This window comes from Tauraco erythrolophus, chromosome 3, assembly GCF_009769465.1.
Source record: "Tauraco erythrolophus isolate bTauEry1 chromosome 3, bTauEry1.pri, whole genome shotgun sequence".
NCBI classification, from domain to species: domain Eukaryota; kingdom Metazoa; phylum Chordata; class Aves; order Musophagiformes; family Musophagidae; genus Tauraco; species Tauraco erythrolophus.
In genome coordinates, this window is record NC_141467.1 from 71,308,407 (window position 1) to 71,325,099 (window position 16,693).

General features: G+C 37.2%; 1 protein-coding gene across 1 annotated transcript; it reads right to left on the bottom strand.

Annotated features, from left to right (window-relative positions):
- Window positions 1-286: 286 nt before the first annotated feature.
- Window positions 287-16,245, bottom strand: PEX2 (peroxisomal biogenesis factor 2). The gene is made up of 2 exons (XM_009985859.2): window positions 16,151-16,245; window positions 287-1,318 (listed from the first exon to the last, which is right to left on the bottom strand). The coding sequence occupies exon 2, from the start codon at window positions 1,297-1,299 to the stop codon at window positions 385-387; it is 915 nt and encodes a 304-aa protein (XP_009984161.2). The 5' UTR covers window positions 1,300-1,318; window positions 16,151-16,245; the 3' UTR covers window positions 287-384.
- Window positions 16,246-16,693: the final 448 nt, after the last annotated feature.

A 16,693-nucleotide genomic window follows, 5' to 3' on the forward strand; every position in this document is an offset into this window, starting at 1 on the left:
CCACAAAACGGGTAAAAGCTTACTAGACATCTTTGAAGATCTATCATCATCATCTCTATCTTTGAAGAAGCATACAGCATGCAGTTAGGAAGTGGTAGGCTGACAGACTCTGGATCTAAGGAGGAAAGCCTTGACAACATAGGGGTCCAAACTGAGATGAAGTAGTCTGAGAGAGTAGAAGTCCTTTCTTTTCTTTTCTTCAGAGAGGCAAGTTGGCCCTGTTGCTCAGCAAAAAAGTAATACTAGTACAGAAATATGTTACAACAACTTACAGAGTCCTCAAAATCATCTTTAAGCCATCTCTTTACAATAATTTCTCAATTTTTCCATTAATCTCTGCAACATAATATTTCATGTATAGTATAAACTCAAATCAATTCCCTATCAGGCATGCAATTCTGTCATTTCAATTTTATATTTCAGTGGCTGAAGACTCTGTACCTCTGAGCCACATTTAGGACATGTAAAATACATATCAAATAAATAGTTACTTTTAATACAGTAGTAACAAAAAACATGTGAACAGCCTATGGTATGAGGCATGGTAGGCCATTCCCCACACAGTGAACACTCCTTGCAGCGAGCCGCTAATGTGTTTTCACTATTGGAAAGACCTGTAATAGGCAAAGAATAGGAAGAAATTTTAAGTTTTAGTTTCTGTACGTTAATAAGTGGAAGCAGATAGATCAGAAATTCAGCAAAGCCGTGCCATAAGAGCTCCCTGTTCATGTATTCAAATCCTACCTGACGAACACTTTGTGGCTTGCAAAAAACCGACCTAATTCCTAGAATGCGTTCTGTAAGTGTTGCAAATGTTCCTTTCTGAAGAAAAATCAGAAAATTTAGAAGTCCACCAAGTTTAAGAAGTCCAGCTCCAAAGTTAATATAACGTTTAATTTTGCAGAAAGATTGCAGTTGACAATTGCTAAATAAGTCATAACATCTTTCTTCCAACCATTCTCCACCAACAGTGAAGATAAGATACCATAACTTCTGGTGTTTGCTCAGAGGTTGGTATTTCTCTGTCTGAGATAAGTTATTCTTGTATTGAATATTCAGAATAGCCTGTCCCACAGTTGCATTCTTGGTATAGATAGTGAATCTCCACAATATAAGCCACAAAAACGCTTTTACTTCTGGTTCGAAACGAGCCAACACCCCTGGTTTAAACCCATGAAAACAGCTAGTAAACTGGGACCACACTAGTTGTTCCAGGGCTTTGTTTAGTTCGAGAGCATCAAGTTGACTTATTCGGAGAACAGGATTCACACTCTTTTCATTTCCAATGCTGGAGGTCATTTCTTCACAAAAAAACTTTCTAGGAGTAAACACAAATAGATTTTAGTATAATGGAGAATTTCCTGGTGTTATTCTTATTAAAGACAAGAAAATTGTAATATACCAGCAGTAGACAAGAAATAACAAAAAGGCTTCTTCAGAATGCTATATTAATATGCTATTAATATGTTAGAAGTCCTTTCAGAAAGCTTTACTTTAACAGTATAAAATTTCATCTCAAAAGAAGTTACGTTGGACTATTTCTCACAAACAGTAACACTTGTATTTAGCTATAGAGAAGTGTTTAACACTTTCCAGATATTTATAAAACTCCACTGATTTAATATTTCACTGTATAAATTAAAAAAAAAAATTGCTGGGCATAACTGTAATATTCAATTAGACCTTAAAATACAATATCAGAAACAAGAATTGTAAAACTATATGGCGTTTTACGGAGAAACAGGGAAAATGAACATACTAACTAAAATCTAGAAGAGAACAGTGGGGTGGATAGAAAACATTGCCATATGAATACTTCAGCAGTGGCAGCTGAAAGTAAAATCTTAGAAATGCAAACAAATTTAAAGATTACATACAGAAAGATATGGATGAAAATTAGGGTGACAAAAATTCCTAAATAAAGGGAGTGATTTGATTAGCTTAGAGAGGAATCATTACATGAGATTAAACAAATATTCAGCATTCAGACATAAATTATCATACAGCACATCACTGAAGCCTGCATATATTTTCTAGAGTCTTTTGACAGGTGCAGGATTGTGCTACTTGTTGTATAACAAATTTCCTGGCAAGATGATTAATGTATTCTAGTAACTTCAACAAATATGTACTCTTCTTGTTCAAGCATTACAGAGAAAAATAAAAATATTTTTTAAAATTGCTTGGCTTAAATGTTATTGTACCTGGAATTCTGTCACTAAGAAAATAAATGCAATAAATTGCATAAGGAAATATGGGTAACATCTTAGTAATGTCAAATTTCGGGGTAACTGATTTTTGGTTCCTTTTGTCCACATAAAAAACCCGAAGCGATTTAGGAGAAGTGATATATTTCAGGTAGTATGCAACACTCATTTTCTAAACCAGATTCTTTGCATAACAGACAAGCAAGGGTCAACAGCCTTCTGAAGAAAGTACAGAAGGTACTTCAAATCCACATTTATAAGAGGAAAAGCTGCTATTACACAAGACTGCTTTGAATAAAAAACGCCATGTAGGATCCTATATAGAAATGGTTGCTAATGATGCTAACAATCCTGCAAAAAAATCCCCCTCTAAACCAATAACTGTTTGCTGAAACAGAGTGCATCGAAACTTTTAAAACCCCAGTATATAACATTATTTGTGGCATTCTTACTGTAATTGGTCATATCTGTAAGGAAAGTATGCAAAGCTAACAGGAAATATGGTGGTTTTTTTTTTTTTTTCTTAATGCATGCTGTACAGCAGTAGTTTCCAATTAACTAAGTCTGGCTACATGGGTAGGTCATACAATAGTTCCACTCAGTTTCTCTAAACTCCTCCTTCTTCATTAGCATGGAAAATATGGCTGAAGGTAGTATAAAGCCACCTCCTCTGGGTAAATATCTATGGGATTCATTGCATCAACCCGCACTGGCTTGACAAGCCAGTATACAAAGGCAGCATACCCAAGCCTGTCTCACTCACAGTTCTGTCTTTTCAGTAGCAAAAACCGAGGCACAAGGAGCGCTGCTGGAAAGCATTACCCAGTATCATCCCAATAACTCACCTCCCCCACTTTGTGTCAAAAGGTCAATTCAACGCCTACTGGATCTTGCCATGTCACTTCAAAATCTCCAGCTCCAATGACTATCTGCCCTCTTATTCCTCATCTTCTCATTCCACTACCGTTTTAGAAACCACAGCCTCTGGTAACTGTCTTCTCTGGGACCTGTCACTCTGGTTTAGTCCTATTCACTCGTAACCCTTAGAAGCCTAGTGTCTTCCTCGCTTCTGGTAACACCTCAGTCCCTTCTAATCATTTCAGTTACCCTCCTACTAGTGTTCTATACAATTCCCAATACAAAATTCCCTTTCAAAATACTAAAGTTCTTCAAAACGGACATCTTATCAAACACCTTCCTTGATCCACCTACTAAGACTATTTGCCAACATCAGTTCAACCATCTTTTCCAGCTGTCTTCTGTTAGTCCACGTGCTATGAGAAATTACTGTTGTAGATTTCTCATAAGTATTTATGTGAAATAATCTGTGGAGATATTTTTTTTCCCCCAGTATAGCCAGATTATCTAAAGAAACCTCAGCAAGTGAGGAACAGGTCATCAGAAACCTTCTGAAGTTCAATGAAAATGTGTCAAGTATACAGGATTATGATGGCTCATGAAATATGCAACCCATGGATCATTATAGGCTGGGAGCTGACTGACCACACAGCTGCTTTACAAATAAGGACCTGGGGATTCTGGCAGGCAGCAAGCTGAACACAAGCCACCAGTGCCTCCTTGCAGTAACAATGCCTACCCGAATGCATTAGCACGCACATTACTAGCAGACTGAAGGATGTGCTTATTCCCCTCTACGCGGCATTGGCGAGTCTACACTTGGGACACTACATCTGGTTTTCACTCTTTTCTATCAATAATACAAAAGAAATGTCAACAAACTGAAAAGAGTCCAGTTGCTAATATCATCAGGGAGCCCCAACACCTCATATATGAGGAGAGCTTGAAGGAACTCAGACTGTTCAACTCAAAGACAAGGCAGCTAAGAAGGGATCTAATAGTAATCTTCCACTACCTAAAGGTTACAGAGAAGATTAAATCAAACATTTCTGTGAGATGCAGTGAAAGAGAGACAATTGGTTGTAAGTCACTACATGAGAAATTCCCATTTGACACAAGGAAACTGGAACAGTTTGTCTAGAGGGACTGTGAAATCTCCATTTCTGGAGATTCTCAAAACTTGACCAAACAATGGCCTAAGCTACCTGTTCTAGCATTGAATTTGTCCCAGATTTTCATAGGGGGATGGACTAGATGTCGTAAAGATCTTCCCTGGAACTTGGAGCTTGACCTTCCCAAAAATTTGTGCATGCCTCGTTGTACAATCTAATTGATTCGTGACAATACGTATTTTTTTCATGTCCGTGATACTTTATAGAATTTTATTTGAAGAAAATAACTTCAGTGAACCTGTCAGTGTGGATTGGAACTTTGTATATAAAAAATGAGAAACATTTCTGAACAACCAAACCCAACCACTGTTTGTTAACCTTTGAAATTTTGCAAAATCCAACAAGTCTCCTTTTTTTAAAAAAAATTAGTATCAACATCATATATACTGTTTAACTGTGACGTATTTAATGTTTCTTCCTGAATTACTAACTAGTAGATTGATTCAACTTTGAAGTCATTTTTACACAAACTATATGGATAACAAAGAATATCAGACAAAACATAATAATGAATAATAAAGATGTACTCCTTTAAAATCCTTTAAATTATGCTTATAATATTCCTACGTAAGCAAAGCTTTCTTTCTGATGAACAATTAGGTAAGCATTCTTGACTTAAGCAATAAAATGGGGCATCGTTCTGAAGTTCTTTGCTGTTAAGATCACTGAAAGTTTGCCATAGGCCATAGCTGTTAACTGGACTCTACAAATTACTTACGGATTATATCCATATAGCTTTGATTTTTATGTGCAAGCACATTTCAGCGTGTGTACCATTATGTACAGGCTGAAGCGTTCTGCTATACACTATGCATACTTCTGAAATGATTTAAGGTTTTACTGCATTTATAGGGTAGATACTTACTTCCCATACCTGAACATTGAAAGGAAAAGTTTGACATCTGTATTTTCCTAGGAAAAATGTCTGCAAATGCCCTAATGATCTGGATAACAGCAACTGTTTCTTTTGAGTGAAGAGGCTTAAATTCTAATCTCTATTTTGCTATAATACAGAATTGCCATTATATTCTTTATCTATAGTGTCCATTTTTTCAAGTGACAATAAATAAGGAATAGATAAATCATAATAAAAAATGTTTTCCCTTTTAAAATTACTTCCTCCATGCAAAATACTTTCAGAAGTTTGTTAGATTTTTCAGTTCGTACTGTTTTCACAAATAGTGGTCCTAGAGTAGGAATAAATGAGAAATATTCTGGTTTAAAAGTAGATAAAAAGAACAGCCTGTAAGTGTCAAGACATTTAACTTGTACTTTATGTTAGTTTTGCATTCCATATTCTACTGAGCTACACAGACTATAAAGAGAAAGTTGTTTTTCCTCCATACTTCCGCATTAAATTCTATTTATCATGTCCTTACTGTTTTAACTCTCCTATTTCGTCTATTTTAAATTTTTTAAAACTTAAGAACTCAGAATTGCAGACCAAGTAATGAAAGAGACAAATACCAATGCTCAGTTAAGGACACCATCAGGCTTAGCTTATATGATCAGAATTGAACAGTTAAAAAACAGGTGAAGATACATAATAAACTCTATGTGTAATTAACTTGTTACTTAAATACACTTTAAGACAAAACATTAAAGACTGCTACTTAAAAGGTTCTCCTTTGATTTTACACTGTCACAGATATTGCATAGAAGAAAATAAAAAATTGCCTCCCAGAAAAAAACCCCACAGAACGTTTCTTTCTTAAATAACCTATAGTTTGTCTGCTTCTCTTTTTTTTTAAACTAAACAAATGAACAATCCCACTTGTACAGTACACTGTGCAACAACAAGAAAAAATAATTATTGTATACCACCAGGGAAAGAGGAATTTCTTCTGGTATATGTTAGTGTTGTTATCGAGCATTGTACAAATTATGAATGAATATATTTTATTTGGAAACATGTTATTGACAGAAATCTATCAATAGTAATGTGAGTATTGTCAACAGCCTGCCAATACTAATGTAATTATGATTAAGGGGATAACATGGATTTTAGCTATAATACCAAGTAACATCTCCTGCATTGCTGCTATCAATATAAGCATTATTATTGACCTGTTCTGGGACTATCAGTATGAGATGTATTACCATCAGGCATATTTGTCAATGCATTCTGCCCACAAAAATCCTACATTTAAATTTACAGGTCTGTAAACTTTGCCTGCAGAAATATACAAATCCAAGTAACCTCTAGGGTGTCATTTTTTCCACAGGGCTATTCCACCGTGGATGAGTAATCTAGGGGTTTCTACTGTCTCAGTGCTTCTGTCACACTCCCTGCTTTTCTAACACAATCATTAAAAGACAGACATACCCTATATGCAGAAGCTTCAAAATATGTTTAAGTATGATTTGTCAAAGCACTTTGTAGGAAGCCAAATAAAAACGCATTTTATTAAGTCAAAAATGAACTGTGTTCCTTACCACTCTTAACTTAAAATTGCATTTAGGATGCAAGACATAGCACTCCCATTCACTTCACTGAGTTAATGATTTAACTATTTTAGATAATCTCTTCCGTGCAGCCAAAACACATAGTCTGAGCACTGTACTTATGCAGAGACAGAATGAACCACAAGAGACTACGCAATCCTAATGCAGGCTCAAGAACATCTTGACAGATGTTTAACTACCAAGAAAGCTGATTCCACATTTTCTCTAGGTAGTCCGTTCCAGTGTTTTATCACCCTAATAATTACGAAGAATCTTTTTCTCATATTCAATCTAAAGCATCTTTATTACAAATAAAGATGGTTTTCATTCCACAGGAGAAAACAGTAGCAACAATGGAAAAGGATTTCCAGTTTGTCTACATCTTCTGAAGAGGAAAAAACAGTGAAGCATGTGAGGAGACCAACTGCATACAGAAGATTTGCCAAACTAGACAGCATCATCTCTCCTACAACATGCCTGGCACAATCCTCCAGAAAAAAAAAAAAGCAGCAGCATAGTTAGTATTTACCTTGAGGCCTACTATATCTTCTGATCTTTTCTGTTATTTTTCTGTCTGAATAATTATTTCCTGTTTTGCATTCATGTATCTGAGTTTTTCCTCTTAAATGCAGTGCTTCATACTTGCCTGCATTGCTTTTCATCTTGTTGATTTCAGAGATTCTCTCCAAATCCATCAAGAGTATTTTGGATTCAGATCTTATGCTCAAAACAAAGAAAAAAACTCCTGAAACTTTTCAGGAGAAAAAGAAACTTTTCAGAGAAAAAACCCTCTTCACATTAGTACCATCGGTACCTTTTGTAAGTGTGTGTTCTCTTCCATCATCCAACTCATTAATGCCTTTTCATCTTGACAGGGTGCTATAGATAATTACTCTGTAAAGGCAATTTTTCAACTTGATGCTGATAAAATCAGCACCTAATGGAGATAGTATCGATATTATGTTTCCCTAGCTGGCTTATGTAGGGAAAAAGACTTTATTAAAACCAAGCTGTATTGTACCTAAAGTTTTCCTCCTACTTACTAAGCTCCTCATCCTTTCTAAGAGGAGAAACAGATTGAGGTTTCTTACCAACAGCTCATGTCAAACCATATTGGCTGTTTTACAATCTCTCTTCTGCATATTTTTAGACAAATTAATTGCTAAACTATTTACTCCTCAATCTTTATTTGAAATCAAAACTGAGAGCTTCAATAATTCTCTTAACAAAAGAATAGAGAGACACAAAAGAACATACACACAAACCCATTTTGCTGGCTATTTTCACCTTCTGGACATTAAATAAATAAATAAATGTATAAAATCAGTGATGCCTAATTCCTCAATCATTCTAGGACAAATTTTATTAGGATTTGCCACTTGAGCACATCTATGTTAAGATTCCTTAGGCTATTCTTTCTGTACCTTGGTTCCACTCTTATTTCCTGTCTAAGATTAATTTTATGAAGTAGCAGGTCACAATATATCTCTCTTAGAAAGTACAAAGTAAAGAATCAGTCTTTGAAAAATCTGTTACTTATTCTCCTTTCTTATTTAATAACAGATCTAGGTAATGGACCTATCCCTTTGTGACTCCTCTTACTCAGATTTTTGGACCCTTTCATTGATTCTTTTCTCGTGCTTTGTAAATTGAAACTTATTCTTTAGAGTCACTGATTTTATTCTTACATTCCTATGCTTTTCTTTTACATTCATCCCTAATCACGTTGCATTATTTTTCCCTGGACAACTCTTTTGATTTCCAGGCCACTGAAGAATTTATAAACTCTTTAACATTCATTATTATTATTTTAGTTTATTATTATAAAGTATCTCAATACAAGGAAACAACAGGACATACATTAAAGATAACAGATTTTTTAGCCCTTTCAACAGACTAGATTCTGCAAAGTCCCAGCATTCAGATGTGTGGCCCAGGCAGGGGGAAGTAGTTTGTGGCAGACATGCTAAGAATCATATTCTCTCTGGAGAAACTAGCTCTAACAAACAGTTCCTCTTTTCTTCAGGAGCTACGATGCATTTGGTATTGTGCTTTCAGTGTTGCCATACCGGGGTGGGGGGTGTATGAGAGAGGGAGAGAGTGCAAGCCATACCCTTGGTCTACTATCCCTCCTTTTATGTTTACAAAGTTAGGATATCAACAGATAGCAATGAAAATCTTTCCACCCACCAGAAGAATGCTGAGACTTTTTTTTTGTAATGTGAAGTGTTTCTTTTTTTCAGTTGCTTTTATGTTTGTTTTTTTTTTTTTTTGTGAAAAATGTATTTCATTTAACTATTCTTTTTAGTTATTCTCAATCGCAGAGGACATTTCAGTTGTCAATTTGAAATCAATAAACTGTAAAGATGAGAAATCAAATTATATGTATCCAGTTAATTTAAAAATCTTCCTTTAAATCAACTCTCATAATAAAACACAGAACCTGGACCCCAGCTGCTCAAAACCTCATGTTTTACCATTAATTCTCATCTCTTTCTTGCTCATCAAGTTTAGAGAGAAATATCCTCAGATCAAAGTCTAATTGGGAACTTCAACTGTGTTGTCTCTTAATCACTGTAACATTAACTTATCACTATATCATTACCTGAAATAACCTTACGAAAGATTGATTTTGTATTACTGTCTGGATTTCTATACACTTCAGTTAAATATCTATCATTTCGTAAAGAACAAACTGATTCTTTAACCATTTGGAATAACTACTAACACTAATTGAAAAAACAGTAACACACTGCAATCATAGAAAATATTATTTATTTCTTGTATTCCTGGGAGACAGAATTATTTTTCAAAATAGAGAAAGTAAAGGAAAACACTGAATGACTGACTGTGTAACAAGTCAATCCCAAAGAAGAAATCAAGATTTTCACTAAGGAGGTTGAGTAAGCAGCTAGTAATGAAAGCCAGAATCTTGAATGCTACAGTTACATTTAATGTCAAAAGATCAAGTATAGGACAAAGCTACATTCAAATCACAGGTTGCTTTTCCGACTTTGACTCAGTAAACCTAGATTTCATAAAATGGGATACAAGAGATTAGCCACTACTGAATGCCTAAAGACAGCAAGAAAATATAACGATAGCTGATTGATTTATCTTCCATAAACCACCTGCCAGAGTCAAAATATTAGGGCTTTGAGTTACAAAATCAAAACCAGCTCCAAAAAGCCAGAATTGATACAACAGTAATCGAGAGTAGTAGGAAAGTGCTGCACTGTTAGAAGGTGAACATCAGTCATTTCTGTCAGTATTTGATGGAAACTGAAAGTCCTGTGTCAACATAACACAGTCTCTCACTGAATGCTACCAACCAAGACTATTACTGCCCACCATTAAAGATACTACTCTGAATACCAAGAGCTCTCACTGACTTCAGAAAAAATTCGTGGTCAGTCAGAACTCTTAAAAGACAGATTATTAGATGCAGATGACTAGATCTGATAGCCTAAGTACTGCATAACTAATATTTAAGGTACTTTTAGAATTTGTCATATTAAATTTAAGGCTACAAAAGGTCAAAGTACATTTGTATCCCCTGTAGCATAAAGATCATAGATAGAATCCTACCAACTTTTTTGATATGACCCTAATTTTCATTTACTAGAATAAATAGGAAGATAAGCATATAAAAGTTCTATGTTCAATCACTATTCTTCTTTATCCCATAAGCCATTCCTCTTCTTCCCCATTTTATTTCCTCTTTTTTGTCACCCCTCTCCTCACTATGTCAAATGACGAACTCATCTTTAAAGGGATGTGTCAATTCCATTTGTAAATTCCCATTCACTGCTGTTGAAATGAAATCTAGCTGTTGTAAATTAAAATCTTTTTGATTTAATCAACGATAAAAGAACCCCAAAGCTCAATGAGGCAAACCTGCATGATAACCTGAGGCTTTTCAAAAAAGGCAGTTAAAAAAAAATGCACTAAGATGAAGAGCCAAAATATATGCCCAGTATGCAATACTGACTCTCTTTCTTTGGAACTAGGTAACGGGAATTGTCTGGAGACACGCCTTACATTTACTGTTGCTAAACCAAAATGGTGGAGGGTTTGGTTGGAGCAGTTTGACAGAGTTGCGATTGTGATGGCTAACTAGAAAGGAGCAGCCCCTTGCAAGGAAGGGGCAACATCTCCAACTAAACCAGTATCAGGAGGTATAAGCACACAGGAAAGATAAAGATCCTTTGTGCTACAAATGTAGGTCTCAAGTGTTGATGATCACATCAGTAGATGCCAGGGAGACCCTTGCATTTGAAGATATTTTGATTATGACAAGGATACAGGGTTCTGGTATAAGGATGGATAACTGAAAGTTATATTGCACTGCATGTGTAGAAGTGAAGAGGATGTAAAGCTTAGTAGATATGCCATCCTTCGTGTTCAGGTGAAACATCACACTGTGGCAGAGGTATTCAGCTCCTTTTCAGAACGGTTCAAAGACAGAACACAGAGCATGGTTGTAAGAACAATGTGGGCAGCGACAGTAATAACTCTTCATTTCCTGCTTACTGTTACTTATCCGAAAAGTTGCCCTTTGCCTTGTGACACATGTAATACCTGCTTTGCGCTGCTGTAAGGGCACTGTATCTCACACAGTCTTATTTGTCAAGCAGCACAGTGTCAATCCCAATTTTATGCATCTTTTCTATGCCTCTCCTTACCTTTCTTCCATTTAAAAACTGCCTAAAAAAAAAAAGTAATCTAACTTAAACTTCCATTTCACAGCTCGGTATTTCTGTTTTGCTCCTACCTGCCCGATCCACATGAATGGATCACCAGATAGGTACGGAGGCACCAGGATTAAGATTGAGAAGATATGTAGAAGGGATTCAGAAGCATTGTCTGTTGTATACACACATATAGAATTTACCACAGATGACCGAACTCTGAAATGTTGTGCTAAACACCTTAGCCTCATCATTTGTGAAACACAGTCATTGCTCAGATTTTATTTCAACTTTCTTCCTTTTTACATACATATGCATACCAACTGCACATTCATGAATATTCAGCAATATGCAAGTGTAACAATGCTGATCCATGTACTGCACTGCAGGAATATAATGTCTTTTAACCTTTTATTAGAAATACTTATTAGATGAGAAAGGTAAAAATCTGTCCTAAATGCATATCTAACTAACAATTAACCTCTGTCCACATCTGTACCAAAAAGAGGACTGTATGCATAAACAACGTTGTTACAGATTGTATATATTTATGGTATGTTAAAGACAAGAATGCCCTGTATCAATAAAAAGGCTAATTTGCTCACTGTCAGTTTTAAGTTTTGGCCTTGTATTATATGGCATAATTTAAAAATAATTGGATCTAATTATAATCGAGACCTCTCAAGTGGTGTAAAGATAAAGAACAGTACTTCACCTGATGTGTCTCATTTTTTAGGCTTGTCTTCTACAGAAACACAAGCTGATGTAATTTCTGACAGCTATGGTCGCTTCGTCCCATCTTCCTTCAACTGTGGATTGTCACCTTTTCTTACAGACCAGTGCAAATACTCATTTGACCCTCTACTAAACTGTTCTTGTATGTTAAACTGGCAGAAGACAAACCTGTTTAAATTTATTTCTCTGCAGATTTAGTACACAAACAGGTCAGCATAGCATCAGGTAAGGGGCGTGCAGTACCAGTAATAAGAACACCAGGACTAGGAAAAACAGGTGGTCATGAAACGCTGTCTTTGAATCTCAGCATCATACTCTTACAGCCACCACCAGTCAACAGCAAGACAGAAAACCAAGCGTTTCCTTTGGCTAGAAGAACTGTTCTCATGGTCTTCAAACCCGATATGCTGAATGTGCAAGGATAACACTACAACACTCTAAATATGAATAATGAAACTTTTTCCGGTCTTTAAAAAAATGAAAAGAAAAAAAGAATTATTCGTACAAGTCCACTATAGGACTCGTGCAGACTTGCAGGTGAGAGGCTACTGTGTTTAAATAAGTAACACTGTGTGATTCCTCTCTACCCTTACCTTTTTGATATGATTGTACTTTGAAATGTTTGGCATACGCAGTGACTAATAGGATGCTGGGAAAATTAAATGTGCTCGGTGTCCCCAAATCTTGACAGTTTTATTACTTGGTAATTATGGTAACTTTAAGCACATGAGGGAAGACTGATATGCTTTCATCACACTCTCTTCAATCCTGTAACTTCATTAGCATTTTAGCATCCACTGGCATGGCTGCTCACACTTATTACAAGTAACAGTTTAGAAGAGGGATAGTAACTTCCTTTACTAGGCAGCCTGAGCTGTACGCTGTGACAGCTCCTACAACCCCTCTGCAATTCCAACATGAATTCCCCTTCATGATTTAGTTATGCCCCACAGCGTCATGCTCCTATATTAATTTCCTTCTCAGGGAAAGTCCTTTCTCCTTGCCAGCTCCCTCCTGTGATATCTCCTGTCAGCTCCTCTGCTTATAGAATTAACAATAATATTTTTGTATTATATTATTTTTTAATGCATTTTTCAAGTTTTCTTAAAATTTTAGTTTGGATTATTTCCTTTCTTTTCCAACCCCACTGCAAAAACAGAGATGGTGGAGATAAGCAGTGGCAGAGACAGCATTTTTAGAGGTTGTTCCCAGGCAACTACTGATACAAACACAACGAATATTAGGAGTGATTCAACTTAATTCTAAAGGCAAAAAAACTCTGCAGGTCCTCTCTTGCAGGGAGAGGAAGAAGTATCCAGACCCAGTCAGAGTCAATCACGAATCAAGAGCTGCATCACTGCCATAATTCCTCTCTCTCTTCCCATATCATGTATTTGTCCTCTTTTTCCTACATCCCAAAGTTTTTTAGTTCTGTTAATTTTTACCTTTTCTTCCTCTGAAAAATCTGCATTTAATCTCCTTTTGGAAGCATTCTGAAATAATCTTCAAAGTTTCCTGCATTCCACCTCCAAACTAAAAAAAAACTACCATCATCTCAGAGAGGCACATTACAAAGAGATAGCATCCTTTCTGTTCTCCTTCTCCTGAAGATTTTTGTAGTTTAGATGTGAACTAACAATGTTTGTAGATGTAGGTCAGATGCATGGATGCAGGAAACATTTAGCTATCTGAGAAACTGCACAATCTGACTCATGAGCCTGCAGCTTTTTAGAAGAACATACCTTTTTTTAATTTTTCTTTTTTTACTTGCTGCTTTTAACTTTACTACTGACATAGTACAGGGAGTGCTGTGAAGTAGCTGGTGTTAAGAGCATACTAGTTGGTTAAAATGAGAGTTGTAGCATCACACCCTTTCTCTTCCCCCTTCGCCAGTCTATGTGACTGGTATATATATTCTATTAGGTCTCAAAAGGAAAAAAACCAAACACCTCAACCCACCCCCTCCAAAGAAAACATAACCAGCATAAGCAGTCTGCTTGAAAACACCATGCTAAAGTATGCTTTACTTCAACTGCTTCTGCTGCAGGTGAAGAGATGTAACAAGTTGTAGGGTCTGTCGTCATTACCTCCAGCAGCAATACAGTGAGTTTGAGTCTATTCACGTTTTTCATCATATACAACTTACGATTATTTAGATTGCAAATTTAAATTTGCTCTCTACACGCTCTGGAAAAATGTGTGAATTCAGGCATTGTTCTTGGAAAGTTAATGTTTGGAAACCAGACCTTGCTAGGGAGGAATTTATATTAGGATATTTGAATGAAAAACTGATTTTAATTGACAAAATTATAATCTTCTAACTGCACACAGAAGTACAGATATATCCCTTTCACATTTTGTATCTTATTAGTTGTTTAGCTTAGTATATACTAAACATATGTATAAGGCTAACATATTTGTAGTGAGTTAAGTGTACTTGTGAAGGACACATAGACACTTTATGATACTTATAGCATGCAGTTGGTTGTGATTTAAAGAAAAATATGCCCCTCTTGAAGCTTTATGGCAAAAGGGTCTTTTTTTGTAGACATTCTAAAGTAGCATGGAGCAGCTTCCCTTTCTGAATTTCCTGAAGTATGTGTGTGAAAGTCCACTGGTGGGTTGCCAAATATTGCTTGTGTATTTATTGCAAGCTAAGAAAAAAAAAAACACCAAAAAGAGAGAAAACTTCAGAGTTGACTATTACCCCCTCCCTTTTTATTTTTTATAAATGCGATAACAGGTGAAAATAGAAATGGATCGGTGTGTTTTCTGTAAGTTTATGAAGTCCAATCCCCATCTGCTCAAGCAGAGCCATCTGGAGTCAGTTGCCCAGGACCATGTCCAGACAGCTTTTGAGTATCTCCAAGAATGGAGACTCCACAGCCTTTGTGGGCAAACTGTGCCAGTGCTCAGTCACCCTCACAGTGAAAAAGTGTTTCCTTATTTTCAGGAAGAGCTTCCTGCACTTCGATGTGCACCCACTGCCTCTGGTCCTGTCACCAGGCACCACTGAAAAGAGCCTGGCTCCATCGTCTTTGCACCCTCCTTTCAGGTATTTACATACACTAGTAAGATTGCTCCCGAGCCTCTGCTTTTCCAGGCTGTACAGTCCCAGCTCTCTCAGCCTTTCCTCACAGGAGTCATGCTCCAGTGCCTCAAGTCATCTTTGTGGTCCCCTGTTGGACTCTCCAGTATGTTCAGGCCTTCCCTGTACTGGGGAACCCCAAACTCAACACAGTAATCCAGACACGGCCTCACCACTGCTGAGGAGTGTGAGGGGATACTTGACTACCTCCCCTGACCTGGTGGCAACACTCCTGCTAATACCATTAGCCTTCTTTGCCACAAGGGCACATTGCTGGCTCATTTTGGACCTGGTGTCCACCAGGACCCCCAGGGCCTTTTCTGCAAAGTTGCTTTCTAGATGGTTGCCACTGAGCAGATACCAGGGTTTGGGGCTGATCCTCCTCAGGTGCAGGACTTCGCACTTTCCATTCTTGAACTTCATGAGGTTCCTGTCAGCCCATTTCTCCAGCCTGTGAAGGTCCTTCTGGATGGCAGTGCAGCCCTCTGACCTATCAGCCACTCGTCCCAGTTTTGTGTCACCAGCAAACTTGCTGAGGGTACACTGCCTCATCATTCAGATCATTAACAAAGATGTTAAACGGGATCGGACTCAGAATTGACCCCTGGGGTATGCTGCTAATCACTGGCCTTCAACTAGACTTTCCATCATTGATCACCACCCCTTAGGCCCAACTGTTCAGCAGGTTTTATATTGACCTCACTGTCTCCTCTCCCAGCTCATACTTCACATGCTTCTCTACAAGGATGTCATGAGAGACAAGTGTCAAAAACCTTACTGAAACAATTATCTACTGCCCTCCCCTTGTATACCAAGTCAGTCATTTCATTGGAAAAAAGTTATCAGGTTGGGCAAGCATGACTTTCCCTTGGTGAATTCATGCTGACTACTCCCAACCACTTTCTTGTCTTTAATGTACCTGGAAATAGTTTCCAGGATTAGCTGCTCCATTACCTTCCATCCTTATCAGGGATCAAGATGAGGCTGATCAGCCTGTAGTTCCCTGGATACTTCTTCTTGCCCTTCTGAAGACAGGAGCAACACTGGCTTTCCGACAGTCTTCAGGCACTTGCTTCCAGTCTCCATAAGCAATCAAATACCATCAAGAGTATCCTCACACTGATATCAGTCAGCTCCCTCAGCACTCGTGGCTGCATCTCATCAGTGCCTAGAACTTTGTATAAGTCCAGTTTACTTAAGTATTTTCCAACCTAAACCTCTTCCACCAATGGTACATCTTCCCTACTCCAGACTTTCTTCCCCTGGGTTCTACAATTCCTGAAGGTCTCTGCTAGTAGAGACGGAGGCGAACAAGGCTTTCAGTACCTCAGCCTTTTCCACGTTCTATGTCACCAAAGTCCCTGTCCCATTTAGCAGTGAGCCCATGTTTTCCCTAGTGTCCTTCTGCCACTGATGCATTTACAGAATCGTTGCCTTTGACATCCCTCACCAGATTCAACTCCAGGAAGGCTCTGACTTTCCTAATAACATCCCTGC